Source organism: Balaenoptera ricei, chromosome 5, assembly GCF_028023285.1.
Source record: "Balaenoptera ricei isolate mBalRic1 chromosome 5, mBalRic1.hap2, whole genome shotgun sequence".
Classification (NCBI taxonomy): Eukaryota; Metazoa; Chordata; class Mammalia; order Artiodactyla; family Balaenopteridae; genus Balaenoptera; species Balaenoptera ricei.
The window spans coordinates 142,878,566-142,905,163 of NC_082643.1; the positions used below are offsets into that span (position 1 = coordinate 142,878,566).

The 26,598-nt window shown below is 65.5% G+C and overlaps 1 protein-coding gene across 4 annotated transcripts; it reads left to right on the forward strand.

The window, feature by feature from the left end:
- The first annotated feature begins 1,453 nt into the window (after positions 1-1,453).
- CTBP1 (C-terminal binding protein 1) lies at positions 1,454-25,682 on the forward strand. 4 transcript variants are annotated; one of them, XM_059923781.1, is made up of 10 exons: positions 1,476-1,581; positions 8,925-9,115; positions 10,492-10,646; positions 18,373-18,517; positions 19,790-19,996; positions 21,941-22,155; positions 23,061-23,191; positions 23,823-23,950; positions 24,442-24,559; positions 24,784-25,682. In XM_059923781.1, exons 2-10 carry the CDS (start codon positions 9,109-9,111, stop codon positions 24,968-24,970), a joined length of 1,293 nt encoding a protein of 430 aa, XP_059779764.1. In that variant the 5' UTR covers positions 1,476-1,581; positions 8,925-9,108; the 3' UTR covers positions 24,971-25,682. The 4 variants fall into 4 exon arrangements, with proteins under 4 accessions (XP_059779762.1, XP_059779763.1, XP_059779764.1 ...); XM_059923783.1 differs by having other exon boundaries at positions 1,514-1,581; positions 8,929-9,115; XM_059923779.1 differs by lacking the exon at positions 8,925-9,115 and having other exon boundaries at positions 1,454-1,581.
- The last annotated feature ends 916 nt before the right edge of the window (positions 25,683-26,598 follow it).

A 26,598-nucleotide genomic window follows, 5' to 3' on the forward strand; every position in this document is an offset into this window, starting at 1 on the left:
GGTCTCAGCACTCGAGATGCCAAGACAGGACAGGAAGGGGGCTGGAGGAGCTGGTCCAGGCCACGTCAGGGGTTCTGTTCCCGGACAACGTTAACTAAGAACATGAGAGGGGTGCGTGGGCAAGATACGCGCCCAGGTCCGGAATTTTGATCTTTCCCTTGTGACTGGTTTTGCGTCTGTGTTTAGGAAAGGTCTCTAAGAGATTTGCTGAATGCTCATTTACAACCCATTTTCTCATTTTCCCCATATGTTCTAATTAATCCAGTTTGGGAGGTATTTTCACAGGTGAGTACCAAGTGAGAATTTAAAAGCATTTGTTTTGCAAATAGACACTAAGTTCCCTATCATCCTTTATTGAACCCACCCACACTTTCTCACTGATTTATGGATTTTAAGGATATATAGATAACACAATTGATTTCAGGATGGTCCATCATGTTTCACCAAACCGTACCAACAGTTTAGTGGTACCCACTGCTGTCGTGTTTAATGATGTGCTTTTTACCTAAGAGGACAGTTACATCGCCCATCCTCAGGGTCACCTGACAGCGTTCCGACTCCCAGGACATCCCTGCTCTGGGGATCAGGTTCTCCCAGGGCTGGCCTTGGCCCTTCCCCATAACCGGATCACCTTGCCCTTGAGGCCTGGCTAGCTCCCACCCTGGAGAGCCCTCATGACCCTCGGGTGCCAGGTGCCCTCTGGACTTCTGGAACTAAGCACAGGTGCTGTCTCTGGGGCTGCGGCGGTGGTCAGACGGACACCCACTTCAGCCACACCTGGCCACCTCCCAGGGACCACCTGCACCGCCCCAGGCCCAGGGAAGTCCCTGCCGCTGGCTTCGGGAAGCTGTCCTGGGGACTCCGGTGTAGGCCACCCCGCCCAGCATAAGGGCGGGTTTTCCCAGAAAAACCCTCCGGGGTTTGCGCCGCTGCCTCCCCCGACCTTGCGGCCGCCCGGACATTTAAACCACCGGTGCCCAGGAGCCCGCTCGGCGGCCGGCGGGTAGGTGCGGGATGGGTGCGGCCGGAGGGTGAGGATGAAGGGCCGGTTCAGCCCAGCAGTCAATGCCCAGTGGGTTCCAGGCAGGTGGGGCCTGGCAGGTTCAGGGCAGGTGAGTGTGCATGTGTAGGGCAAGTGGGGCCTTGGGGGTTCTCAGCAAGTGCGTGTGGTCATTCGGGCAGGAGGGGCCTGGTGTGTGCGGGCAGGTGCCTGTGCGGTTGCCGGGAAGGCGCGGCCAGCGGGGGCGGGGGAGCCTAGCGGCCGGGCGGGGCGGGCGGGCGCGGCTCGCAGCCGCCCGCGTGGTCCTGCGCGGCGCCCGCGCCTGGAAACAGGAGGCCGCCGCGCCGGAAGCCCCGCCCGCGCGCGCGCCCTGTCCCCGCCCGGTGGAGCGGCTGCTGGCGCGGCGCGGCGGCTCGGCACGGCGGCGCCCGGGCGCAGGCGAGCGGGCGGAGCAGCGGACGGCGCCCAGGCCGCCCCACGCGCCGGGCTCGCGGCGGAGCGCGCCGGACTCGTCGGGGCCCGCGGCCGCCCGCGCCTTTCAATGGGCAGCTCGCACTTGCTCAACAAGGGCCTGCCGCTCGGTAAGGCCGCGCGCGCGCATTTCCGGCCGCGGGGGCGGGGCGGGGCGGGGCCGCGGGGGCGGGCGGGGCGGGCGCGGGCCCCGGCTTTGTGTGCGAGTGCGCGTGCGCGCCGGCGCCCGCGCGCCGGCGCCCGTGGGCGGGGCTGGGGGGGGGCGGGACCGCGGGAGCGTCGTGCGCGTGCGCGTGCTGCTGCGTGCGCGTGCGCCGCCGCCCCGCCCGCCCGCGCAGGTGACACAAAGGGGCGCGGGGACCTCGGGACCCCCGCAGCCGGGACCTCGCACTCGGTGCGCAAGCCCCGCCGGCCCGTCCGTCCTGCGGGCCGGGCTGGCCGGGTCACCGTTGACGGGGCCCTGCAGCGAGGCCGGGCGCGCCGGTGACCCCACGTCCTTCGGGGCCGGACCTCGGATCGCTGCCGGGGGACGTGCGGGGCCGCAGCCTCGGACCCGAACCGGCCTGTCTGCGGGTCCGCGGCGCCGGGTCTTCCCGCAGGCAATCTTTACTCGTTTTTGAAATGACGTTTTTGAAATGAAATGACCGTTTTGAGATCTTTACTCGTTTTTGAAATGACCGAAGTGATGCGTCAGCTGGGAGGCGCGCCGTTCCCGCTCACCCGGCAGAGGTGGCGGCAGGGCGCCCGTCTCTCTCTCAGTCCGTTTCCACCTGAGTAACGGGACAGGTGTGACCCGCTTCTGTTTGTTCCCAGGCACCTTGTGCCCTTCCTGTTTTGAAAGGTGTCAGGAACAGGCATTCTCCGTGCCCCGGGTAGCTCTGGGGGCCCTGAGCCTGGGGCTGGGGGGCGCAGGCCGGGCGGGGGGCGCCACGGGTGGTGTTGGTTTGCCAGCCGCTGCCCTACGCCCCCGTCAGGCCACTTCCGTGTCACGCCCACCTGTCTTTCCACTCTTGCACAGCCCCAGCTTCTTCGGGCTTCCAGCCACCGGGCTGGGGCCTTCTCATGGTAGGGGCTCATCCTGTCGGCAGGGAAGGGGCCCCACCCGGGAGGGGCCCCACCCTCAGCTTCCAACGCCACCACCCTGCCCCTGGGGCCTGCAGATCGGGGCCCCAGGCTCCGAGGCCTGTGGAGGGAGGAGCTGCCATGGCACCTGAGCCGCGGGTTTGGACGGAGCTTCCTCTGGCTGGTGCCTGCCTGTCCCGGAAGGGTGCACCGGCCCTGGGCTTGCCGGGAGGACGGCCTTTAGCTGGCAGCCTCTTAAGCCGGGAACCTGGCCCGGGCAGCCCCTTTCTGGTGATGCTCTTCTTCGTGGTTGGTTAGGACAGGTTTGCTCTCGGGAAGTGGGATGGGGTAGGTTTTCTTCCAGGTGCTCTGAGATGAGTAGTCACGAGGGTAAGCCCCTCACCCAGCTTCCACTTCTCTGGGTGGCTGGAGAGTTGGCTTGCACAAAGGGGGTCCAGAGCTGGGACTGCCGGTCATATCCCATGCGGGCGTCCTCCACCTCTCCAGGACCCCCCCGCTTTTCAAGAGAAGCAACTTTATTTCTATAAAAACATACACAGGCAAATATTCAGGAGAAAGCCAGCTCCCAGCAGTGTGGACATCTGGGGTGCCCTGTGGGTCAGTGTAGCCTGTCTACTCTTGAATGGGGCAGCATTCCTCAGCCTCTGGGGGAGTGACCACAGCAGCCAAGAGCACAGAATTGTCCCTGGGGAAATCCCGGCTGAGCCCCTGACCAATGCATGGTTATGGGCCCCTTACGTGACTTCTGTGTCATGTCTGTAAAGTGGGGATGGAGCGTGTGAAGAGGTGGGATCACATGAGTGAGCGTGTGCCAGGCGTTGGGGATGGAGGGACAGGGCTGAGGACGGGGACAGGGCCGGGGGCAGGGCTGAGGGACAGGGTCTCCACGCAGCAGCTGTGAAACATCACTCTGGAAGGTAGGAAGGTGACATTACCTAAGTTACGGGTGGCATCACGATGAACCCGCCCCAACCTGCGTTCTTTCGACGTGGATCATGTTCTTGTTTCCGGGATTCTGAGTATCACGAAGGTAGCAGAACACATGCACACACGTGGGCGTAAGTGAAGATGGTGAGAGGTGAACACGCGTGGGGAAGTCTTGGTGACGCATCCTCACTTTTTGTCACAGTTTTTATCCAGCACGTGTGTGGGGTGTCTTTTGGTTTCCAAGGAGTTGAGAAGTTGAGGCTGACTCTGGCCGGTGGTCCTGCTGGAGCTTTTACGCGGCCACGTGTTGCCTGCCGGAGCGCCCTGGCCTTGGCTGCAGGGGCTCAGCGCCCACCCCAGCCAGACTCGGCCTGGGGCAGCACGGCGGACCCCGGCCAGACGGCTGGGCTGCGGGGCAGTGGGGCGAGCTGGAGAAGGCTGGCTGCTGCTGGCTCTTCAGGAAGAGTGACGCGGGGGCAGGCGCGGGGCCGCCCTCGGGTCGTCAGAGTCCTGTCTCGGGAGGTGGCTTTCCGGAGGGCATGCCTGGTGGTCAAGCTGGAGGGCCGGTGCTGGCAGAGGGGCTGGCTTCACGCAGGAGGGTGGGGAGGTGGCAGGGGCAGCGGCCGCCAGTGGTGCCAAGGAGTTTCCTTTCCTGCTGCTGAGCGGTGCGCGTGACGGGCTCCGGCTGCGGTGACGGGCTCTGCGGCGTGCGGGCCAGAGGCCTGGTGGAGTGAGGAGAGCACACCCTCGCCGTGGGCCCGGGGAGGCTGGCTGTTGGACGGGCCGTGGGGCCAGAGACCCTGTCCGTGGCTGCTGCGTTTGGGGCCTGGGTTGGGGGGGCAGTTACTGGGGCTGGAGAGGGGCAGAGACCCTTTTGGGGGTGAGTTCTGGGTGCGCTGAGCTTGAGATGCTCATCGGTGCTGCAGAAGGAGGTGGGAGCTGGCCCGGGACCCTGACCTGGTGCTCAGGGCGTGGTGTGGCCGAGGGCCGGGTTCTCGGGAAGCCCGGGCTTCCTGCAGGCCCTGGTGCCAGGGATGCGCTGTGATCAGTCTGGGGGGCTCAGCGACTCGGGGACCCCAGAGCGTGCCAGCTGCAGCCCCTGGACCCTCCGAGGGTAGCCCCACACTGGGGAGCCGTGGCCGAGGACGCGTCTTAGGTGCGTGGTGGGGGGGTGGGGAGGGGAGGAGTGGCCGCCCGGCAGGAGGGCCGCACGGCCAGTGTGTGGAGCTGGGCAGGAGGGAGCGCAAAGACGGTGCCGGAGTGTCCACGTCCCCCCGTGCGGCTCCCCGTCGTTGGCATCTTCCCTTAGCGTGGAATGCAAGTCGCAGCCCAAGTCCCCTTTCGTCCTTTCCTGTCCCCTCTTGTTCCCTCCCGTTCCGCCGTCCCCTCTTGCTGCTGCGTGGCGCGGCTCAAGGGAACCATCTACCGGTCCTAGGGTCTGGGTCGGGTGTTAGGACAGCCGTCTGCCGGGCCTTCATCGAGCGCCCTCCTGTTGGGCCCGAGCTGGGCGGCGGCTGGCAGGGACGTCCACTTCGGCCCCGCAGGTCTGGCCACCGCCCGCTCCCCGCATTTGCCCGGGAGCCGGGGCAGCCCAGGGCCGCGGTGCTGCCAGCTCTTGGCACGGGCTTCCTCTCTCAGCAGCCGCGCTGGCCCCTGCGTTCCCCTCCCCCCTTTACTGAGCCGCTGGGATGCGGGCACGCACTGCCTCTCCCCGTGGCGGGCACCTGGCGCCTCTGTGACGTGGGATAGAGCCGTCTGTGCGTCAGGCTGGTCGTCAGAAATCCCTCCCTCCCCACGTGCTCGCCGGGTGCCCCCGGAAGCCCGTCCTGGCAGAGCTCGTGTTCTGGCCGTAGGGCCCCAGTGGTCAGCCGGCACCCACGTCCATCCCTGAGCAGAAACCAGGCGGGCGGGAGGGGAGCAGGGAAGCGGGGGTGGTGGGCGGAGGTGAGGCCCGGAGGAGAAGGGAGCCTGGGAGTGTCACGTGTTGGAAGTGCAGGGCTGTGGCCCCCGGCAGGCACACTCACCCCCGCCAGCACCTCCGCGTGGTGAGCAGGTGCGGGGAGCGCGGGGCGTGCTGGAGAGGGGCCCGCGTGAGGACGGGACGGGCCCTCCTGCGCCCAGAGCCCCGGGTCTGGGGCTGACCAGGGAGGGCGTCTGGACACCCGGGAACCTGGGGCCAACCTCACGCCACCGGGAGATGACCCGTCTGCTCCCTGGCTGTGCCATCGCTGAGGGGACAGAGGCTCCGCCCTGACAGGTGTCCTGGCTGCCAGCCACCCGCTCCCCAGGGCGGCCCCTCGCCACGGTCTCGGAGGCCACCAAGGGGCTGGGGCCGTCCCTGTCGTATCTGGTCCCCAGAGTTTCTTTGCAAGGAGCCGGCCCTGTGTCCCACCCTCCCAGATGGGGTCCAGTTTCTGGTAAGGGGGAGGGGCAGGTGTGTCTGGAATCTGGCCGGGGGGCTTCCGGCTAAGACCCCATCCCTGCCACGCCCCCGACCACGAACCGAGCCCCTGGCTCACCTGGTGGGGGAGGGGTGCACACCCTTGTGGCTCCCAAGAGACAGGCGGGTGAGTAGAGGGCAGGAGCCCCTGAGACTCGTCCAGTCAGCACAGGGTGGGGGGGCCAGGCTGGCGGCACTGCACCCACCGGGCGCGTGGGACATGGCCTGCGTGCCACCCCCAGGGTCCACGCCTGCTGGCCACGGGCCTTGCTCTCTCCACCCATCCTTCACTCTTTAAACACGGGGCTGTTCCCCCGGAGGGCAGAAGGCCTCCTGTAGGTTTCTGTGCAGGGTGTTTGGGGTAGCGGTGGCTGTAGGAGGTGGCTTGGTGGCCCTGAGGTCCCTGGGGCTACCTGCTGGTCTGCTTTGGGCTTGACCATGACCTTCCCCTCCCCTGGCCTGACCTTGTCAACCCTTCAGCGCACCCCCTGCTGCCCTGTGTGTCCAGGGGCTCTCCCATCGGTGTCTTGAGTAGTGAAGTCACTTACAGGGCTTCTGTTTGGTTTATTTCTAGAAACAAGGTGCAGCTTAGCGTTTTCACCCATGAGCGTCCCCAGCACGAGCCCAGAAGCTTCTTGCGACTGTGGTCTTGCTGTTATTTCAAGCACAATTGGACGGTTGAATCCCTGTGTCTCGGCCACTGCTGGACGCTGCCGTCCTGCGCACAGGGCACTGGGGCCGGGGAGGGGAGAGCCAGACTCACCCTGTCTGTCTGCAGTGCCCAGCAGAGGTCGCCTCCCGTCTGCACGTTGGGCCTGAGACCTGCCCAGGGCCCTCCGTCTGTCCAGGCTGGCCTCCGAGGCCCGAGGCCCGCCAGCCGCTCCTCTGGGCGGGCGCCCACCACCCCCATGGGCTAGCGGGGACGCACCTGGCTCCTTTTAGGCTGCTCAGCATTGGCAAAGCAAAGCTTCCTTTTGAGACCATTTTCACAAAACGATTGGTGGGCGGTGGACACGGGAGAGCCCAGGGGTCCAGGTTGTTTCACCAGGGCTGGGAAGACGCAGTGCTGGGCCGCACTTGAGGCGCGTGAGCCCCGGGCCTTCGGGGGACAGGGAACCGTCTTGGCCGTCGGCATGTAGCGGGCGTGTAGGGACGCTGCTGACGGATGGGACCGCGAGTGAGCCAGGGAAGGCCCGGCTGGGCGCTGCCCTGCTTCCCGGTGCAGCTGGCCCTGGTTCCTCCAGGGTTTAGGGAGGGGACTGAAGAAAGCCTCGTGACCAGACGGCCGGCTGTGACTCGTCTGGGGTCTCCCTCACCTGCACACACTGATCTCGTCACGTGTGGTTCCCGGGGACCCTCGGGTAGGAGGGCAGGGCACCTGGGTCGGCCTGACTCGGCCGTGCGGAGGTGACTACTGGGGTGCTTTGCCCGGTGCTGCCGCTGCAGTTTGGAATGAGTTTGGGGCCAACTTTGGAAGAGACGATGGCATCAGTGGGACCTGGGTTGCAGGTGTTTTTGAGGTCCTGGAGCTCGCTCTCCTGCCTCTGCCCAGTCGGGGCCACGGCGGGGGGGCCCACTCGCGGTCGGCAGCACCCACCCCGGCTGCGGTGTGGTCGGTCAGCGGGATCGAGGCTGGGGCCCCAGAGCCAGCGAGACCCCGAGCGAGGCCAGCGTCCTTGCCGCCCGGCCTGGGCACCCCACCCCCGTTGCTGTCCCCGAGCCCCTCTTGTGAGGATCAGGGTAGGAGGGTGAAGCTGGCCTCCAGGTCGGCCTGGAGTGAGACGGGGGCCTGAGGACCGGCACTGAGGGTCCCTGAGGTTCTGGGGGTGTCGTCCTGTCCTGGGGCCGCCCCCGGGGCGTGTCTGGGGTGTGGGGTGACACCTGCCTACGGCTCGTTGAGTACGTTTTTCACCGGAGAAAGTTAGATCAAAGGAGCGTCCGCGGTTTGCAGCGTGGAAGCGTTCCGATTCCTCGTGCTTGGTGATTCCGGAGAGGAGCGTGGCTGCATGGGCGGGGGGGGGGGGGGCCGGCGTGAGTTGCGGGAGCTCTGGTAGCGCGGCCCCTCGGGCACGGAGCCCCTTCGCGGCGGGGCTGCTGTCCACGCTGCGTGGCCCGGGAGGCGGAGCGGGTGCGGCGGGACGGGGACCTGGGCCGGGGCGTCATGCCCCTACCTGTGGGACCGTGGGGGGCCTCGGCGCACGTGGCCGCGTGGGGCTGAGGGGGCCGAGGCCGCCTGGGAGCCGGCGGTGAGGTCAGTTCGGGTGCTGGACACCCACCGGTGGCAGGCACTGAGGGCCGCGGACGGCCCGTGGCTGCAGGCTGCCCCCTGGCCCTGCCGCCCGTGTCCTGGGGTCGTGGGCTGTGCCTGGCTGGCTGGAGCTTTTCAGGAGCGGCTGGCCAGTCCCCGCAGTTGAGCCGGATCAGGGAGGACTCGGGTGCGCCCGAGGTTTGGGTCATGACCAGGTCGTCCTGCCCCCGGGGAAGGGCTGGGCAGCTCTCTGGGGAGGGACTGCACCTGAATCTAGCCCCGGCCCCGGGACACCGCCCGCGGGGCCCGCAGCTGGGATGCAGGAAGCGTCCAGGTCGGGGTCTGTGTCCCGGGGCCCTTTCCCCCAGCGGCCTGTCGGAAGTCCAGTCTCCTTGCCCCGTCGTGGACTCAGGAAGCGACGGGCCCCATGAGATAGGAGCTTGCGGAACTGGCCACAGCCCACTCCCTGGGCTGTCCTGTCGCCAGGCCTCCCAGCTGGTGCACTTGGTGGCATCCGGGCGGGGTCCCGGGCACGTGGCGGCGACCTTCGGGGTGAGTCTCTTGCCTCTGCGTCCGAGCCGTGGCCCCGCCGGTCACTCCCACGCAGGGCCGGGCCTGATTCCAGGTAGGTCCCGGCCCGGCAGCCACGGGCCTGGGGTCAAGGTGCAGGGAAGCCCCTCCTCCACGGACCTGAGGTTCGTGAGTCTAGTTGACCCTCAGTGGTGTTTAACGTGTCTCTTGTGTTTAATTTTTAGTCAGACTTTGACCCGGCGTGGGCTTCAGTGGTCGCCGTGGACGGGAGCCTAGGAGCTTTGGTTCGAGACAATTAAAGACGTGGGATGAGGATCCAGTGACAGGACGCAGTTCCGCAGGGGTTCTGAAGATAGACGCTTTGAACAGTCGGATTCATGGTCGTGGAAGCCGAGCCCATATTAAGAGATGTCAGGTTGGTCGGGGCTCGGGAGAGTGAGGCCGCCCGAGGCCGGTGTCCCCGCGGCCGCGGAGAAGGAGCTGCCTCCGGGCTCCCTGCGCGTGGCGGGGTTAGGACAGGGACGTCCCCAGCGGGCGCGTCGCCCGGGCCCCACATTTGCCGTGGGGTTTGCTTCTGTCGAGGGTCTCGAGGGAGGGGTGCCCGGCCAGGCCGCGGGTCGGCGCGGGGTTTCTCTGGATGTTCCCGTGGACTCGCGGTGGGGCGCCCTCCCGGTCGCGGTGTCCTCCGTGGGGGGTGCCCGTCCTCTCTGACGGCTGGGCGCTCCAGACAAGGCTCTGCAGGCACCTTTCAGCTAAGACACCTTCGCAGACCCGGAGGGCTCGGTTTCTTGCGGTCGCGTGGATCGATGTTGGGCAGAGTTCAGGCTGAGTGAGGCCGGGAGCGGGTGTTTGTCACACGCTGAAATGAGTAATGTCTTTAAGTGACACGGCGCTGTTCTCCCAGTGGAGCTGGAGAGACCAGGGCACCGTCTGCACAGGACTCCTGCCGTCGCACCACAGACAGAGGGGGCCCGGACGCTCTGCTCATGATGCGGGGGGAGGTGACCAGAGTGGCCCTAGCCTTTGGACCCCAGGCCAGGAGCCCTCCCGGCGGTCCTGGCGCCTTTGCCGCCGGTCCTGACGGCCGTGCGCTCTCGGGAGTGGTGGGCACTGGCGGGCCGCTCCCGGTTCTCGTCCTGCGCCCCGCGCGCCGGCTGCCACGTCCCAGGGCAAGCCTGGCGGGGCCGTGGTGAGGGGGCGGGCCGATGCAGCCACCGCTGTCTCGCGTGTCACCTGTGAAGCCCTCCCGTCTCCACCTGGGCCTCGTGTGGAAGGAGCGAGTTTTTAATAATTCTTTGCTGTCTCGTTTTGGGAAGGTGAGGGGTCCTGGCCTTTTTCTGGTGTTTTAACCCTCTTCTACCTTTGCGCTGTTTCCTGCTCCTCAAACCTACAAGCACAAGCAGAGGCGATGCTGGTGCCGGGTGGGTCCCTGTCGGGTTTTTGGGTGGCAACACCACAGCGTCGAGTGGAAGAGAAACATCGGGTGCGTCCCCGAGCCCGTCGTTCCAACCCGCGTGTCTGGCCGCCAGCTGGAGCGCGGGGCTGCCTGGGGCGCTGCACCCCTGAGGTCCTGATCCGGGGTGGGGGGGGGTGGTCACCACCGTCGGTGTCCACTCAGGCGGCAGTGAGCCGTGGCAAACACCAGTGCGTTTTCCTTCCTGATTTTTAACGTATTTTTGACAAAGATCCTGGTGGCTGGACACGTAGAGTTGGAAGCCCTTGGGGTGGGCTGAGGTTTCCGCGGGGGCCGTGCTGCCGCGGGAAGCTGAGCGTCCGGCCCTGTCGTTGCAGGCGTCCGACCTCCGATCATGAACGGGCCCCTGCACCCCCGGCCCCTGGTGGCACTGCTGGACGGCCGGGACTGCACGGTGGAGATGCCCATCCTGAAGGACGTGGCCACAGTGGCCTTCTGTGACGCACAGTCCACACAGGAGATCCACGAGAAGGTACCACGGGCGGGGCGGGGAGGCGGGGAGCCGTGGCCTCGCCAGCGCTGAGGCAGGCGTCCCAGGGTTCCTGCCGGAGTGGGCAGGTGCGGAGCTGCCTTTACCACCTGGCCGGCCGGGAGGCGGGGGTGGGACGTCTCCATTACAACCAGTTCTTTCCCAGAAAGTGGCATTTGGGGATGTGGCTGCAGTGGACGGTGCTGGGGGCGGGCAGGCTGCATCTCCGTCACCGGACGACTCAGGCCACGGCGGTCGCCAGGACACCCCGAGCCTGTGCCACGCGGTTTGCAGCTCTCGGGCGCCCTGGGACCGGAAGTATGTTCATCTGGTTTCTGTCTGTAGTCACAGCCAACCGGGTGCTTCAGAACCACCTTTCCCCTGAGTCAGCTGAGGAAGCTGGGCCAAGGTTTATAAAACCTAGGTGCTTCGGAGAGCCAACAGGGTCAGGAGAGGCGCAGATGCCACAGGGGTGCACAGGTCGTGCCCGCCGGGCTGGGGCATTGGCTGTGCTGGAAGAGGCGGCTGAGAGGCCGGGGCGGCTTTGGCAGCCTCATGGGCCGGTGAGGTTGGAGCCCTGCTGGACCCTGGCTCTGGGCTGGACCCTTGGAGAAAGGACGAGCTGGAACCAGATGCACCCTCACCTGTCCACCAACCGGCCCAGCAACGTCCACATCAAGCCTTGAACTTGGATTATAGGCAACCCTGTGCCCTATGCTCAGGTGGCTGGCAGAAACAAGGGAGAACAGTGCACTTACGGGAAGAGACCGTAGGCCTGGGCCCCAAGTTGTTTCTGCAGATCACCTCCTAGCACAATGTTCATCGCACAGTCGAAGATAACAAGATAGTAGGAGAAGAAAGAACTGAGCGAAAACCAGCAGAGACAAAGGACTAGAGGGGCCCACGGGGCCGGGGGCGGGTGTCTGCTGCTACAACCACCACGTGAAAACCAAGCCTGAGCACTTCAGAAGGAGCCGAGCGCAGAAGACGTGACGACGGCAGGCTTCGGGGGAGTTTGTAGAAGATCTAGGAGCTGAAACAGAGCAAAGCTGAAAGTGAGAACTCACTGGGCAGACTCGCCAGCCACTCGGGTCAGTGGCAGGATGGAGGCTTGGGGTGAGGGGGCCACGGTGGGGAGCCAGTCTCCGACAGAAATCTCAGGGACCGAGGGGAGGGGATGGGCCACGAGCGAAATTTGATGAGAAAAAGGCTGACGATGGTCCAGAGCCAAGGGAAGGCAGCAATAAGCGGGTGAGAAAAGTGCGGCAGCGTGCACGCCCGGGCGGCCCCTCCGGGAACTGGGGCCGGCGGTTTCCCACAGCCGAGCAGGCTCGGGCCACCTGCCTGGCCGTCGCAGCGCTGGTATTTCTCCCAGAGAAGCAAAACACGCGTCCACACAGAAACCTGCCCACGAGCCCCCCAGCAGCTTTGTTCCTCGTGGCCGGAGCCAGAGGGAACCAGGTGGCCTTCAGCCAGGGCACGGGTACCGAGGAGCCCCACTGGGCAAGAGAAGGAAGGATGAGCCACGAGCATCGGCGTCGGCCGGGCCAGAGCAGCCAGCTCGTGAGGGTCACGTGCATTGTCACTCTGGCCAGCCACCATGACGGGGACAGCGAAGGAGACGGAGGTGCCGGGTTCAGGTGCTGCTAACATGGGGGTGTTTCTTTGTGGTGACGGCAGTCCTGCATTCTGTGTCCTGTTGTGAGGCGGCTACTCGAACAGACTCACAGTAAAGTTACACCGAACAGCACACACGAGCAAGGACAAGACGGCCAAGGGGACTTGGGTGCACAGATGGACCTCACCGGGCACGAGCTCATTGCCCACCACAGCGGCCGGGCCAGGGGACACGGGATCCCTCTCGTTGGCAACTTCTTGTGAATCTTAAACTGTTTCCAACTAAAATGATACTTTTTAAAAAACCAGTAGTGGAATGAAAAAGAGACATACCGAGAGAAATTTTTAAAAATTATAAGCAGTACTAAAACAAGTTTTGCCAGTAAATTTGAAAACTAAGACAAAACGTGTTTTTTTCCAGAACTGTAACTTACCAAAACTATTTCAACAAGTTAATATAAAACCCAGGGCTTCCCTGGTGGCGCAGTGGTTGAGAGTCTGCCTGCCAATGCAGGGGACACGGGTTCGAGCCCTGGTCTGGGACGATCCCACATGCCGCGGAGCGACTAGGCCCGTGAGCCACAACTACTGAGCCTGCGCGTCTGGAGCCTGTGCTCCGCAACGGGAGAGGCCGCGATAGTGAGAGGCCCGCGCACCGCGATGAAGAGTGGCCCCCGCTCGCCGCAACTGGAGAAAGCCCTCGCACAGAAACGCAGGCCCAACACAGCCATAAATAAATAAATAAATAAATAAAATTTTTTTAAAAAAACCAAAAACCCAAATAAACAAGTTGACAGACCCCTGGGGAGGGGGATAGGGCCCTCAGAGCCCCACCCGACGGGCAGGCGGCGTTTCCCCCCCCCCCCCTCCCCGAGCCCTAGCCCTATGCCTCCTGACACCCACGGGAAGCCACAGGCAAGGCCTTGCCTGCCAGAGGAGAACAGGTAGAAAAAGTGTTCTGGGGACAGAATTTTATGCTCCTGACAGAAGAGACGTTCGGACTATGTAATTGGTGTCCTTAGAGCTGAGGTAGCGCCTGACTGTACACCGAGCAGGACGCGGCGAGAAAGGAATCACAGGAGAACCAGAGGGCGCCCCTGGAGACTGGACGGGAGTGGAAGGTTTAAACTTGAATAGGAAGCTCAGAAGACGCAGTCAAGGGAAGCCCAGAGGAAAGACGGAAGCGACGAGGAACGAGGAGAGATTCACAAACTCCCCAGGGGTGCCATGCCCAGCTGGCCAGTGCAGCCGCTCTCAGGAGCCTCGTGTTTCCCATCCTGGACAAGCACTTCCTTCCTCCCTCTTTGCTGCCAGGGGTGGCCAAATGACTAAGTCCAGCCAGGGAGAGGACAGCAGCCTTTGTGTGCAGAGCCACCTTCCCTCTTTCTGCTGGCTGGAAACCAGATGTGATGGCTGGAGCCTGGGCAGCCACCCAGACCACAGAAGGAAGCCATGTGGAGCCAGGGGAGCCTGGGAATGGCGGGGCAGCAAGTCAGGAGCCCAGGACCCCGATGGCTCTGGAGCTGACACGGGGTCCATGGACCACGTGGCTGCAGGCTTTGGCCTAGAAGGGAAATATCAGCCTGTCTTACGTGTCACATCTGATCAGGGGTTTCTGCCTCCTCACAGCTGGTTGGACGTCCGTCCGACGTTATTTGAGCGTTAAGGAGGAGAGACTGACGTTTTCGCCACCACACAAGGAAAACAACCAAAGCTGGACGGCGGCTCCCGCGCTCCTGCCGCAGACCCAGGACGAGCGTCGGGGGCCCGGGAGGCCCTGCCGTTCAGGATCCAGAGTTCACCAGCGCCGGGGCGGGGGACAAGAGCCAGAGTGGCCCCAGCTGGGCGCGTCAAAGCTCCTGAGAGGAGGGGTTTTACCAGGCTCGCTCACGCACCCACACGCGGGGCCGGCGCAGGCATTTCTCCCCCCTGCCGCTCTCTCCGAAGCTCCTCAGACAAAGTCAGGTGCCCGTGAGGTGGGGGCAGCCGTGGAAAAGGAAGACCTGGGGTCCCGTTGAGGGGCTGGGCCAGGGTGGGAGAGACGCGGGACGCGCCTGGGGTTCCAAGGGCACCAGCAGGGACCTTTGGAGTGAAACGCCCAGTCCCAGGAGGGATGCGCCGAGGCCGGGTAAGACATGAAATAAAATCCGGGGAAAACGCAGAAACAGGCACTGTAGCCAGTGGTGGGGTGGCTCCCGGTCGGTGGGACCTGAGGACCCTGGAGGCGGAAAGGACTGGTCAGCCCACGAGCCCTGGGGACGCTGGCCGGTGCCCTCGTGCGCACCCGCCGTCACCAAGAGTGAGAGGGGCGTCTGCAGGGAGCGTGTTCACCCCTGGTCAGGACAGAACCAAACGTGGGCAGTTCTGCAGAAAGCACGGCGTGGAAAGGAGGGGTCATCTGAGTACAAGGCAATCAAAACAATCTCCCTGCAAGAGAAATCACACAAAACAGGAAAATAGGGGGGCAAAGGAGACGTGCCCGCAGTGTGTGTTAACAGTCGGGGGGTGAACAGCTGAAATACTCAGACTTCTCAACCAACAGGAAAAGGACAAATCCCAGTAGACAGTGGGCGAGCGAGGGGGTGTGTGGACAAAATAGCGACCGCGGAGCAGGTGACACTGCCCCCCCCCCCAGGGACTCACAGACACCCAGGGGCAGCCGGGCCGTCAGCTCGCAGGTCTGGGTGGGGCTCCGGCAGGCCTGTGAGAATCTGGTCTGCGGTCTTCAGCCCGCTGTCCCTCCGCCTGGGCCATCTGTCATCGGGAAATCCCACAGAAGACGCCCATCTGGAAAGATAAGAAGTCACTGAGGGTGTGTGTGTGTGTGTGTGTGAGATGCTGGGAGGGGACACTCGGGGCGAGGAGGTGCCCTGACCGGGGGCCTGCCTCTGGTGTGGTGCCCAGTGAGTACCCCTCAGGCCCTCTGCTCTGAGCGCCTGGCCAGGTGGGCCGCGTTGCCCCCGTGGACCTGAGGACACCAGGTCAGCGACTAGCTGGGTACCCGGCAGGTAGAGGCTGGCAGGAGTGGACGCTGGGAGGTCGGCGCCATACCCGGGGTGTCACGGCCACTGTGCAACCAGGGAAGGGGTCATGAGGAGCCAGCAGGAGCATGGACCTGGCGTCTGGACAGGGCAGTGTGGTGCCCCTGCAGTGGTCTCATCCTGTAGCCGGTACAGGGTGGGCGCTGCTCTGAGAGGAGCCCGGGCTCCCCTCTGAGGACACTCCGCCTGGTACCCTGGGATTCGAGAGATGCTCAGTAGAAAAAGGGCCCGGCGTGGAAAAAGTAATTTACCCAGAAACGCACCTGGTGACTGAGCCACACCCAGAAATGCAAATGAAAGCTACAGTAACGGTTCCAGCCTGCGTGCGCCACACGGAGCATTTGCAAGTTGGGAATTGCCTGGTGCTGGGCGGTCGGTGCTGACGGGCAGTGGCAGCAGGCCTGGAGCCTGCAGGGGGTTTGCAGGGATCCGCTCCCTTCTCACCTCAAGGAAACAAGCAAACACGTGGGTTTTTGCTGCAGCACAGCTGGCGCTGGAAGCCACACAGTCTCTCCAGATTTAGAAACGTTCAGACCATCGTGGGCCATCCCTGCTTAGAAGTGCAGCCCGGGACACTTAAGGACCACAGCTGGGTGCGATGCTCAGGAAAAAAGCTGCCCCTGCGCATGCGCCTGAGCCGCGAGGACCACCTGCCCCGTCCCGCCCGCCCACAGCCCATCCGCACGCCCGTTGTAGCCGAGGGCCCCGCAGGTGTCCAGCCCATCCACCTGCCTCTGCGTCCGGGGCTGCGCCTCCCAATGCTGGCAGGGACGTGTCCATCTCTCTGGTTCTCTAGCACCCAGCTGTGCCGGACACCGTGGGCACCGACAGATCTCTGTCTACGTGCAGCCTGTCCCCCAGCTCCTGCCCGCCTGCCCCCGGGGGCCCTCCTCACCAGCTCTTGTCCGCACAGCACAGGGCGGCCAGAGGGACCTCCCCTCTCCCCTGCACCTCCCCGTGGCCTTCGCCATGTCCACTGCCCTGTCTCTTCCTGCCCACCCTCCCCATGTGCTCTCGGTTAATCCCCTCTGCTGTCGCTCTGCTGTCACACGCCGGGCCTCACCCCGTCCACACCGGGTCCCGTCGAGTCATGGCACCGGAAGTCAGCGCCTGCGTCTCTGGCCCTCCCAGGAGGCCGGGGAAGCTGTCAGGACTCGGGCATGATGCAGCCGGCCCACTCACGCGCCCGCTGGCAGCTCCCGCTCCCGGAGCTGAGATTCCTAGATCTTCCGAGCTGGGGCCAGAGCAGGGCTGGCAGCACCCCGTCCCTTCCTTGCAGGATCAGGAACCCAGGACCCCTCTGCCCTGCTGCCCAGCTGTCCTTGCCTTGGTCCTTTCTGTGAGGTCCCCTGTGGCCGTGTCCTCCAGGCCGCCTCAGGCAGCAGGAGGGGAAGGGAGGCCAGGCCAGCCTCAGAGGAAACTGCGTTCCGGGTGGCCGTGTGTCCGGCTGGGACCAGGGCTCAGTCATCGTAGAAGGGGCGAGCCCGGGGCCGTTAGCGGTCTCCCCGAGGCTGCAGTCCCCTGCCCTGCGCCCCACGCTCAGAGCCCACTCCACTCTGCTTACGCCATCAGCCACGGGCCAGCTGCTTCCTCAGCTCGCATGCGGCCCCTTGTGGTCCAGCAGCCTCTGTCGCCCCGGGGCACCCAGGGTCAGCCCTGGAAGCTCGGTCCACAGAGGGCCGCAGACACATCACCACAGGTTCCCAGTGGACTCTGTTTCACTGAATTTGAGACGTCATTGATTATGACGTCCCGTTAGGGAGGAATAAACCTCGTCCCCAAGTATGGCAGGTTTTGAATTACATGATGTGTTGGAACGGGGTGGGCCCGCTCCGCAGCCCCTGCCCTTGGGCCCAGAGATGGCAGATCACGCGTCCCTGGCCTTGGCCAGACTGCGTCCCGGTGCGGACCCGGCTCTCGGTCCTGGGCTGTGGCCCCGCCCTCCTCGACCCGCGCTCCCCGCCCCCACCCCCACCCCCACCCCCCAGGAGCGAGGTGCGTCGCACGTGGGTGGGCCCGGCGCTGGCAGAGCTCATGGACTTAAGCTGGCGGGTGGGGGGCGGGGCTCTGCGTGGGGCACGATGGTGGGTGGACCTCGCCCACGGGGAGGTCTGTGCGCTTGGCACCAACCTGCCCGCGTGGGCCTCACCTGGAACAGACTCGCCGAGACACGCGGGCCGCCCCCAGGTGTCCTGGAGTCCCGCACTTGGGGACGACGGCCCCGGCCACGCTCCGAAGGGTGCAGAGACAGAGCCGGCGGGCCCCTCCTGGGGGCTGCAGCTGGCGAGGCCCACCTCAGGCGCAAGCGCGCCCGGAGCGCGTGCCCCACCTTGACGCGCCCTTGACAGCCCTCCCAGTGGCGGGGCGGGGGGAGGCGGCCCCCCGGGTCTGCGGTGCCGTGGACGGTGCGCAGGGGCAGCGGCTGCCCCCTGCCCCTCCCTGGGGGAGTGACCCTCCAACCCGGGGCCGTGCAGGCTGACCTGGAGGCCTGGCCTTGTGCGCAGTGGCGGTGGGGGTCGGCACGTCAGCCCCCTCCCCGTCTGAAAGGGGTGCCCTGCTCACTGCAGCACGTTCACTGCCCCCGGGGACTTATCCGCCGCTCCGAGCGCGTTGCGGCCTTGCGGCTGCTCCTGTTCTGCGAGCGGTCTGTCAAGGTGGCCGCTGGCTTCTCACCCTATCGGCAGGGTCTGGAGGTTTCAGGTGTGCCGGGTCCTCCCCGCGCCCGGCGTTTCCCGTCTATCGTAGCGTCTGGTGCCCAAGGAGAAGGCAGCCCCCGCGCACGCCCCTGCGTCAGGCAGGCAGAGCGCTGTCCCCCGTGTCAAGCGGGGCAGGGACCCGCGGTGTGCTTCACGAGTTTGCTGATCCGTCACACTCGGGTCACTGCAGACCGCTCACACGGGGATTGGGCAGCTTCCGCCCCGAGAGGACCTGCCATGCGCACCGGAGAGAAGGCTGCTCGGGTGGGACCCTGCCGGAGCCCTGGGACTCACCTAGCGGGGGCCGCACTTGGGGGCAATGCCCGCGTGGCTTCTCCCGCAGCGGCAGCGGCTCACGTGCCTCCTTCACTGCAGGTGCTGAACGAGGCCGTTGGGGCGCTGATGTATCACACCATCACGCTGACCAGGGAGGACCTGGAGAAGTTCAAGGCCCTCCGGATAATCGTCCGGATCGGCAGCGGCTTTGACAACATCGACATCAAGTCAGCTGGGGACTTAGGTAGGACGGTCTTGGATTCTTCTCTCTGCAACTTTGTGCACTGCTCCCTTGGCGCGATCTCATCACATTTTGTCCGTTGGTTTTACCGGGAAGAGGAGAGTCCCGCTGCAGCCGCCTGCCTGTCCGGGGGTGGCCTGGGGGCCGGCAGCGTGTGGGCCCCACGCCAGCTCCCCTCAGGCAGGCGCAGGGTGGCAGCAGCGGCCCTCAGAAAGCCTGGCCATTGTGGGCGGCGTGTCCGCCGCCCTGCCGCACTGCCTCCTGGGGACCGTGGGGGAGGGACGTCAGCCCGGGGGGGCGGCCGGCACATCCGTGTCGGGGTTTGCGCAGCCCTGTGCACGAGCCTTGGTTTGTGTGGTGACGTAGGACACGTGGGAGTGTGTACACACAGGTGTGTGGCTCACACTCACGGAAACAGACCTCAGCGTGCTCCTCCAGGTACAGTCTTCCGCCTCTTGTGACGTTCTGGTCTAGTCTCTCCTTATCCTTTGTTTGTGTTGGTCACGGCTTAAGGGCAGGTGAGGACACGCCCGGCCACGGCCCCTGGTCACCGACGGCGGCCTCAGACCTGCAGCATGAAAACGGCTCCCGCTGTCGGCTGCCACGCGTCCCAGGGTTCATTCTGCTCTGCCAGCCCAGCTCTCTCACCCCGCTATCACCTGTCCCCAGGAAGGCACCGCAGTGTCAGGCTGCGGTCTGGGCACTTTTCGATCCAGGACGTCCTCCGGGCCTCGTCCCTGTTCGCGGGGCGGGTCCTCATTGCCTCGCGATTTCACGGGCTGGAGCTCCGTCCTTCGTCCAGGGACAGTCTGGGGCGTGCCGTGCGGTCATCCCTGCCAGACCTCCGCACGGCCTGGTCCTGTCAGGCGGCAGCCTTGTTCCCGAGCCTGACGGGGCCTCCAGCTCTGTTCTCGCTCAGTCTCCCCTGCATGACCTCCTGACCCCGTCTTAGGTTTTGTCTCAAGCCGAGCTGGTGAGGGGGTGGGGAGGGCAGGGCCTGGGGAGGTGTGGCCTGGCCAAGATCCCTTTCCAGAAGGTCCAGTGGCAGGTGGTCCAGGAGGGGCAGAAGCAGGTGTGGGCATCCGCCCAGGCGGCCTCTCTTCCTGTCCCCCACCCTGTCTGCCCACTGGACCCATGGGTGGCTTTCCCACGCGGCACGGGGCAGGTGACCTGCATTTGTCTCCTAGCATCCTGGGGCAGGGACGTGTCCGCCGGCCTGTCCCAGGTGAGACCAGGACCGTTCTAGTGACTGCCCCACATGTCTCGTGTCCTCAGGCATCGCCGTCTGCAACGTGCCGGCCGCGTCCGTGGAGGAGACCGCCGACTCCACCATGTGCCACATCCTCAACCTGTACCGCAGGACCACGTGGCTGCACCAGGCGCTACGGGAAGGCACGCGGGTCCAGAGTGTTGAGCAGATCCGAGAGGTGGCTTCTGGAGCCGCCAGGATCCGCGGGGAGACCTTGGGCATCATCGGACTAGGTGCGATGGCTTTTGCCCCCGTGCACAGGCTCTGTGGACCCTGAGGCTGGGGCTGCGCTGTGCTGCTGGCAGGTGCCCCCACCTGGCATGGCTGCCCCGCCAGGGGACAGCGCAGGGTTGAGGGGCCTTTGCCCCAGAGACTGCGCTGGCCCTTATCTGCCCCGGGGGCACCTAGTGGGGCCCGCGCACGCACACAGGTGTTAAACAGGTGCTCCTGGGGTCACACGTGCTCGTGTGGTCACGCACACTCACGCGTGCTCACTCTGCCGTTCCCCTACCCCGCAGCTGAGCGCACAAGGCCTTCGGGTGATGGCCGGGCAGGCTGCCCTGGGCCGTGCTCTGGGTGGACGGAGGCCGCCCACGCCACTCGCCCGCTCGCTCGCACGCCCTGCAGGCCGGTGTCCCGGGCCAGCCCTGGGCCCCTTGCACTCAGACAGCCAACCAGGGAGCGGAGACGTGGGGCGGCAGGCAGGGTCCGGGGGGCAGAGGTGCCGGGGTGGTGCGGGCCTTAGGGGTTGGGGAAGCAGGGGAGGGCAGTGTGGTGGGAGGGGCCTGCGCTGGTCCACCTGGGCCACCCAGCATGGGCGGGACCGTAGCTCCCTGCGGCCCCATCAGCTGTCTCACCAAGGTTCTCTACGGCAAAGGCACCGCCTCATGCAGCCGTGGGGGAATTGCAGGGCAGAGACGCGCCTGCATTAGTGCAGGGGGTCAGGGTCGTGGGCGTCCGTGGGACACAGGGGTGTCCCTCCCCAACACGACTCGCTGTCCTGCTGGCTGTGCACACGCAGACGCCAGGGCTGGCCAGAGCCCCGTAGCCCTGTGAGCGCCCTGCTCCCGGCACCTAGGCCCCCAGCGCCCTCAGCCAGTCCGGGGGCAGGGATGGCCTGGCCCATGCGGCGTGATGAAGGACGGGAGGAAGGAGCAAGGCCGGGGGGCCGGTGGGGAGGAGGAGCTGGGTGTGCCTGGCCAAGTGGACTTGGGGCGGCCACCTCTAGGCGGTGTTGGTCAACACACTCAGTGGGGTGGGGACGCCCCGGAGGCTGCATCTCAGCCAGCGCCCGGCGGCCCCGGGGACCACGGCCCTTGGTCATCTGCTCCGGCCCTCCCCGCGCCCCTCGGGACTCCGAGAGCCTCTGTTCTGGTTCCCCACTGCCCAAAAGCAGAGTGGTCCCCCGAAACCTTCTGTGGCCCAAGTGGTGTAAAGGGGAGAAGCAGCGACCTTTGGATCCACGTCGCTCGTGGAGGCCAAGGTCACAGCACCTCCACACTGAGACACGGTGTGCGGTTCCCGGGGGCAGAAGGGGCTCTGTAATGGCACCTGCCAGACACACTGAATGCAATTTCGCTTTTGCCTTTTTTCATAAAAGTGAAAATCCTCTTCGGGTTTCTTTTGGTTCCTGGAACTGGGGACTGACGGCGTAGGTGAAGTGGCTTAAAGCGAGGCCAGCCGAGCGGGGGCTCCCGTGCCAGCGTCGCCCAGCGGGCAGTGTGAGTGACTGCTCCGGGGCGCTGGCACTGTGGCCGGTCGGCAGGACCGCTGGGTGCCTGTCCTCCCCGGGCCCTCTGCGCTGGCGTCTCACCAGCCGCCACGGCGTCCCGTGGCCCCGAGCGCAGGGCCCTGGCGTGCCTTCCCCCCACCAGCTCCTGGCCTGCGCTGCTCCCCTGCTTTGTCTTCTCGGGAGCCGAGGACAGAGGGCTTCAGCCTCCGGGGCAGCTGGGCCTGTCCTGACACCGCAGCCCCTGCCTCGCCCCCCGTGCATCCGCGGAGCCCCCGTCGGCACTCCCCAGCTCCCCGAGCCCCGTCCCTTCTCTGCAAAGCCCCGTCCTGTGCACGTCCTGCCGCTCGGCCTCTGGGAGCAGACGTCTCAGGGTCACCCCGGGCAGACGGGGAACCGAGGCAGGGCGGCCGGAGAGGTGCCGTGGTGACACCTTGTCGCCCCCCAGGTCGCGTGGGGCAGGCGGTGGCGCTGCGGGCCAAGGCCTTTGGCTTCAACGTGCTGTTCTACGACCCCTACCTGGCGGATGGCACGGAGCGGGCGCTGGGGCTGCAGCGGGTCAGCACCCTGCAGGACCTGCTCTTCCACAGCGACTGCGTGACCCTGCACTGCGGCCTCAACGAGCACAACCACCACCTCATCAACGACTTCACCGTCAAACAGGTGTGCGGCCCGCCGGCACCTCCCTCGGGACAGCGGCCAGGGGCCCCGGGGGGCGGCGGGGTCTGGGCGGCGGGGCCCAAACCGCCGCCTGCCCGCCACTCCTGCCGGTCACCGGCCACCACGCGGGCCCTCCCGCGGGGCCTTTTCTTCCCCGAACCGCGGCTTCGGGCCTTTCAAGTGCCCGTGTGTGCAGAGGCCTGTGTCGCAAGCGTGCACAGTGTATATACGTGGGGGTGGGTCAGTTCCGACGACAGTGCCCCCCCCCCACGTGTGTGTGTGTACACGTGGCCTTGTACACACATGTGTGTATACCTGTATTTAAGTGTGGGGTGGCCGTTTACATTGATGTGTGCACGTAGGTGTGCGCGCACACGTGCACGTGTGGTTACATACACGTGTGTGTGCATGTGGGCTTGTACGCACACGTGTGTGTACACGTATTTAAGTGGGGTGGCCGTTTGCATTGATGTGTGCACATAGGTGTGTGTGCACACATGCACGTGTGGTTACGTACATGTCCGTGTGTGCACGTGTACGTGTGGGTGGGCGTGCGTGTACATTCTGTGTGCCCACCTGGGGCCTCAACTGCTGTCTGCCCCGGGCTCCTGAAGCCCTGTAGAGAGTGAGGCCGGGCACCTTGGTTCTCACCCAGTGGGTCTGGGCCTCTGGGGGACAGGGCGTGGCCGGGGGCGCTGATCAGAGCTGTGTGGTCCCCGAGGACTCAGTGAGGCCCGGACAGGCACGAGCCCCAAGCTGATGGACGGCCACCTGGGCCCCACGACGGGGTGGGCTTAGTTGGGGTGAAGTGGGGGTCACAAGGAGTCCCTCACCTGGGAGCGGGGGCAGCCGCTTCCCTGAACCGGCGGGGGGGTGTCTTCAGGCCGCACTGTCCCGTGTCTTCCCAGATGAGACAAGGGGCCTTCCTGGTGAACACGGCCCGGGGCGGCCTTGTGGACGAGAAGGCACTGGCCCAGGCCCTGAAGGAGGGGCGGATCCGCGGTGCGGCCCTGGACGTGCACGAGTCGGAGCCATTCAGGTGCCTCCCGGTGGTGCCCTGGAGTCCCCGAGACGGCGCTCGCCCAGCTTAGGCCCCGCGCTAGCCTGCGTCTGACCCGGTGGCCACGGCGCCGCGAGGGAGTGGGGCCCCAATGCCCACGCACGGTCTCCAGGCCCCGGCCTCAGGCAACTGAGGGTCCGAGGACAAGGGAGCCTGAGATCCCCCGTTGGGCAGACCTTCCTCCCTGGCCAAATCTCAGCGCGAGGGGAGGCCACCGCCGTGGGCCAGGACGACCCAGTCCCCTGCGCCTGGTGGGAAGGGCTCAGACCAGGCGCCCTGCTGAGTGCCCGGGGGCACGAGGCGGCTGGCCCCCATGTGGCCACGTCAGAGGCCTCATGGCCGAAATGCCCGTCTGGGGCAGCAGGACGGCTCCAGGTGGGTCTTCACCCTTCCGGGACAGAACGGTGTCCGGAGGGCCTGAGGTCTAGCGCTCACAGCCGCTTGCAGGGGGGGGCGGGCCGCGTTCCCCCCCCCCAGTGAAGGCCCCTCCCCACTGCAGTCAGGAGCCCGTGGGCAGGTTTGTCTTTCAGGGGGAGCCACCAAGTCTGACGGAGGGTGGGGTGTGGCTCCGGGCAGGGGCGGGGCCTCTGACCTCCTGTGTGCCGTGTAGCTTTAGCCAGGGCCCGCTGAAGGACGCGCCCAACCTGATCTGCACCCCACACGCGGCCTGGTACAGCGAGCAGGCCTCCATTGAGATGCGTGAGGAGGCGGCCCGGGAGATCCGGAGAGCCATCACAGGTGGGCCGGGCGGGGGCCCTGAGGCCACGGGCATCTTCTGCTGGGGTGGGTAGGGAGACGGACCCACCCAGGGCCTGGCGCGGCAGACCCCAAACACAGAGGAGGCCGAGCGCGGCCCAGGCCCTCGTGTCAACCTTTGTGACGCTCGCTTGCTATTCTGCTTGGGGTGCCAGCTCGTGGGGTTTTTCCCCCACCTCTTAAAGAGTCATTTATACGTGTAAGCCTTCCGGGCTGGGCCCTGTCAGCTTCTCTCTGAAATCCCCGGGCCGAGCAGATGGGGTTGGGGGCACTGCTGAGCCGAGATCAGTTGCTCGGGGCTGGGGGTCCCCGAGCCTTGAGGGCGACACTGCCCAGACAGGACCCCGCTGTGCCTAAGGGGAGCGAGTCTGGAGACTGCCCACGTCCCCAGTGGAGCCCCTGCCTCTGGGGTCCCTTTGGTGGCAGCCGCCTAACGCAGGCACCATCCCTCCCGTCTCCCCGGCCTCCCCCAGGCCGGATCCCCGACAGTCTGAAGAACTGCGTGAACAAAGACCACCTGGCAGCTGCCACCCACTGGGCCAGTGTGGACCCGGCCGTGGTGCACCCCGAGCTCAACGGGGCCGCCTACAGGTGAGCGGGGGCTCTCGGCCTGGACGTGTGCTCACGCGGCCCCCGTGGACACGGGCGGTTGGGGCTTAAGCGCCCGAGCAGGGGCGACCTTCAGGGCCTGGTGGACATGAGACCGTCTGGGTGGCGGCCACACAGGGAGTGGGACGGCGTCCCCCAGCAGGCGGCCTTCAGGAGCAGCCTGGGGTCCCGCCCCGCTGGCCTCACCTGCCTCCTTCCTCTCCCAGCAGGTACCCCCCCGGCGTCGTGGGCGTGGCCCCCAGCGGCATCCCCGCCGCCGTCGAAGGCATCGTCCCCAGCGCCATGTCCCTGTCCCACGGCCTGCCCCCCGTGTCCCACCCACCCCACGCGCCTTCTCCTGGCCAAACCGTCAAGCCCGAGGCGGATAGAGACCATGCGAGTGACCAGTTGTAGCCCGGGCGGAGCTCCGCAGTCTGGGCACCGGCCAAGCCCTCGGACAGGCGTGTGCAGGGGCGGCGCCGCAGGTGGCCACGGCCTCCGGGACAGTCCGGGCGCCAGGGGTGAGAGGTGGCACCCTCTGCCTGCGTCAGCTGTAGTTGTCCCGTCCCGAGGGCCGGCCGCTGCCGTGTCCTTTGCGTCCTCGTTCAGCAGCGGAAGTCAGTAGTTCTATCATGAATGTCCCCGTCTGTGTACAGTCTTTAGAACATCACAAAGGATTTGTTTGCTTAGCTGTCGGCAGGAGAAGCCCGAGGCAGGGCTCAGCGGGTCTGCTTCAGACGTTTTCCCTTTTGTGTGTGGATCGCATCCCGAACCAAGCAGTTGGCAAACTTCTCAGGACAGTGAATCCTCCCCGTTTTCTTTTTACGCCACACGGTGCATTGTTTTTTCTACCTGCTTGTCTTATTTTTAGAATAATTTAGAAAAACAAAACAAAGGCTGTCTTTCCTAACTTTGGCATGAACCCCCCTGTTCCAAACGAAGACGGCGTCGCTAGCGGTGCAGAGAGGAGCGCGTGGGCCTCCGTCCCGGGCGGCGGGGCCGCGGCGCCTGGCCGCGCGGTGCCGTCCTGCTGATGTGGTAGGCTAGCAATATTTTGGTTAAAATCATGTTTGTGACCGTAACCATTTGTATGAATTATTTTAAAGAAATAAAAGTCCCAGAAAGAGCCGGCACGTCCAGCATCTGTTTTATCGGCTTCGTGTCACCAGGACACAGGCGGGGTCAGTCCTCTTCTCTCCTAGCGCTGGTGGCCTTGGGGCTGGACAGACGGCCCAGTGAGCTCCGCTGTCACCACGGGAGGGGCGCTGCGGCCTGAGTGCTGGCCTCTGCCTCCCCCCGCGCTCCGCCCTCAGACAGCCTGGGACCCGGGCCCCTGGGGGCTGCAGAGGCCGCTGGCTCCAGGCTCGCAGGGACGTGCTCAGCGACACCACTCTGTCCTTGTCACACCGCCGCCTCCGGAAGCCCCGCCGCGCCCGTGGGTCAGACCGCACCGCGTGGCTGGGATGCGTGGCCGCGCTTACTCAGCAGCTGCTGCCAGACAGGGGCCTGAGGGCGGGGACGGGGCGTGTCCCTCCTGCCACCCGCTGCAGCAGGTCCCGGGCCCGCCAGCTCCGGCCCCTCAGCCTCTCGCCCCTGGACTCCTCGCTGGGTCCCGCGAGGGCAGCGGTCTACAAACACTCGCTTACGGGAAACTTGCGGGAAAAATGCCTCGGTTTTGCCCACGTCCCCGCCTGGGTGTGGGCACGGAACCTGGGGCGGGAGCTGTGTCGCACTCCACACTCGCCACCTGCCACGTTCCCCGCGGCCACCGTCCCCCGCCACTCGCGTCCACGCCGGGTTTTGGTTCATTTCTGCTTCTGGAGCCGCTTACCCTTGAGTCGTTACTTGATCGTGGAAGGTTCTCAGCTGTTCTGTCTTCAGTGGTCCCCCTTCTTCCCCCTTGGGAATCCTGAACAACAGTGAAAGTACAACTTGCACAAACTGGGAGGCAGCTAACCTAACTGAGAGCTGGTGGAGTAGTGACTTGGAAGGAAACTGAGAGGCAGTACAAATTTGAGAAAAGAATATAAAGGCTGGAATAA

Excerpts from the sequence above, each read along its gene's own strand:
- CTBP1 (XM_059923779.1), top strand. The coding sequence starts at position 1,542 with ATGGGCAGCTCGCACTTGCTCAACAAGGGCCTGCCGCTCG. Across the intron at positions 19,997-21,940 it reads CTTGGGCATCATCGGACTAG|GTCGCGTGGGGCAGGCGGTG; the intron begins GTGCGATGGCTT and ends GTCGCCCCCCAG. Across the intron at positions 24,560-24,783 it reads CTCAACGGGGCCGCCTACAG|CAGGTACCCCCCCGGCGTCG; the intron begins GTGAGCGGGGGC and ends TTCCTCTCCCAG.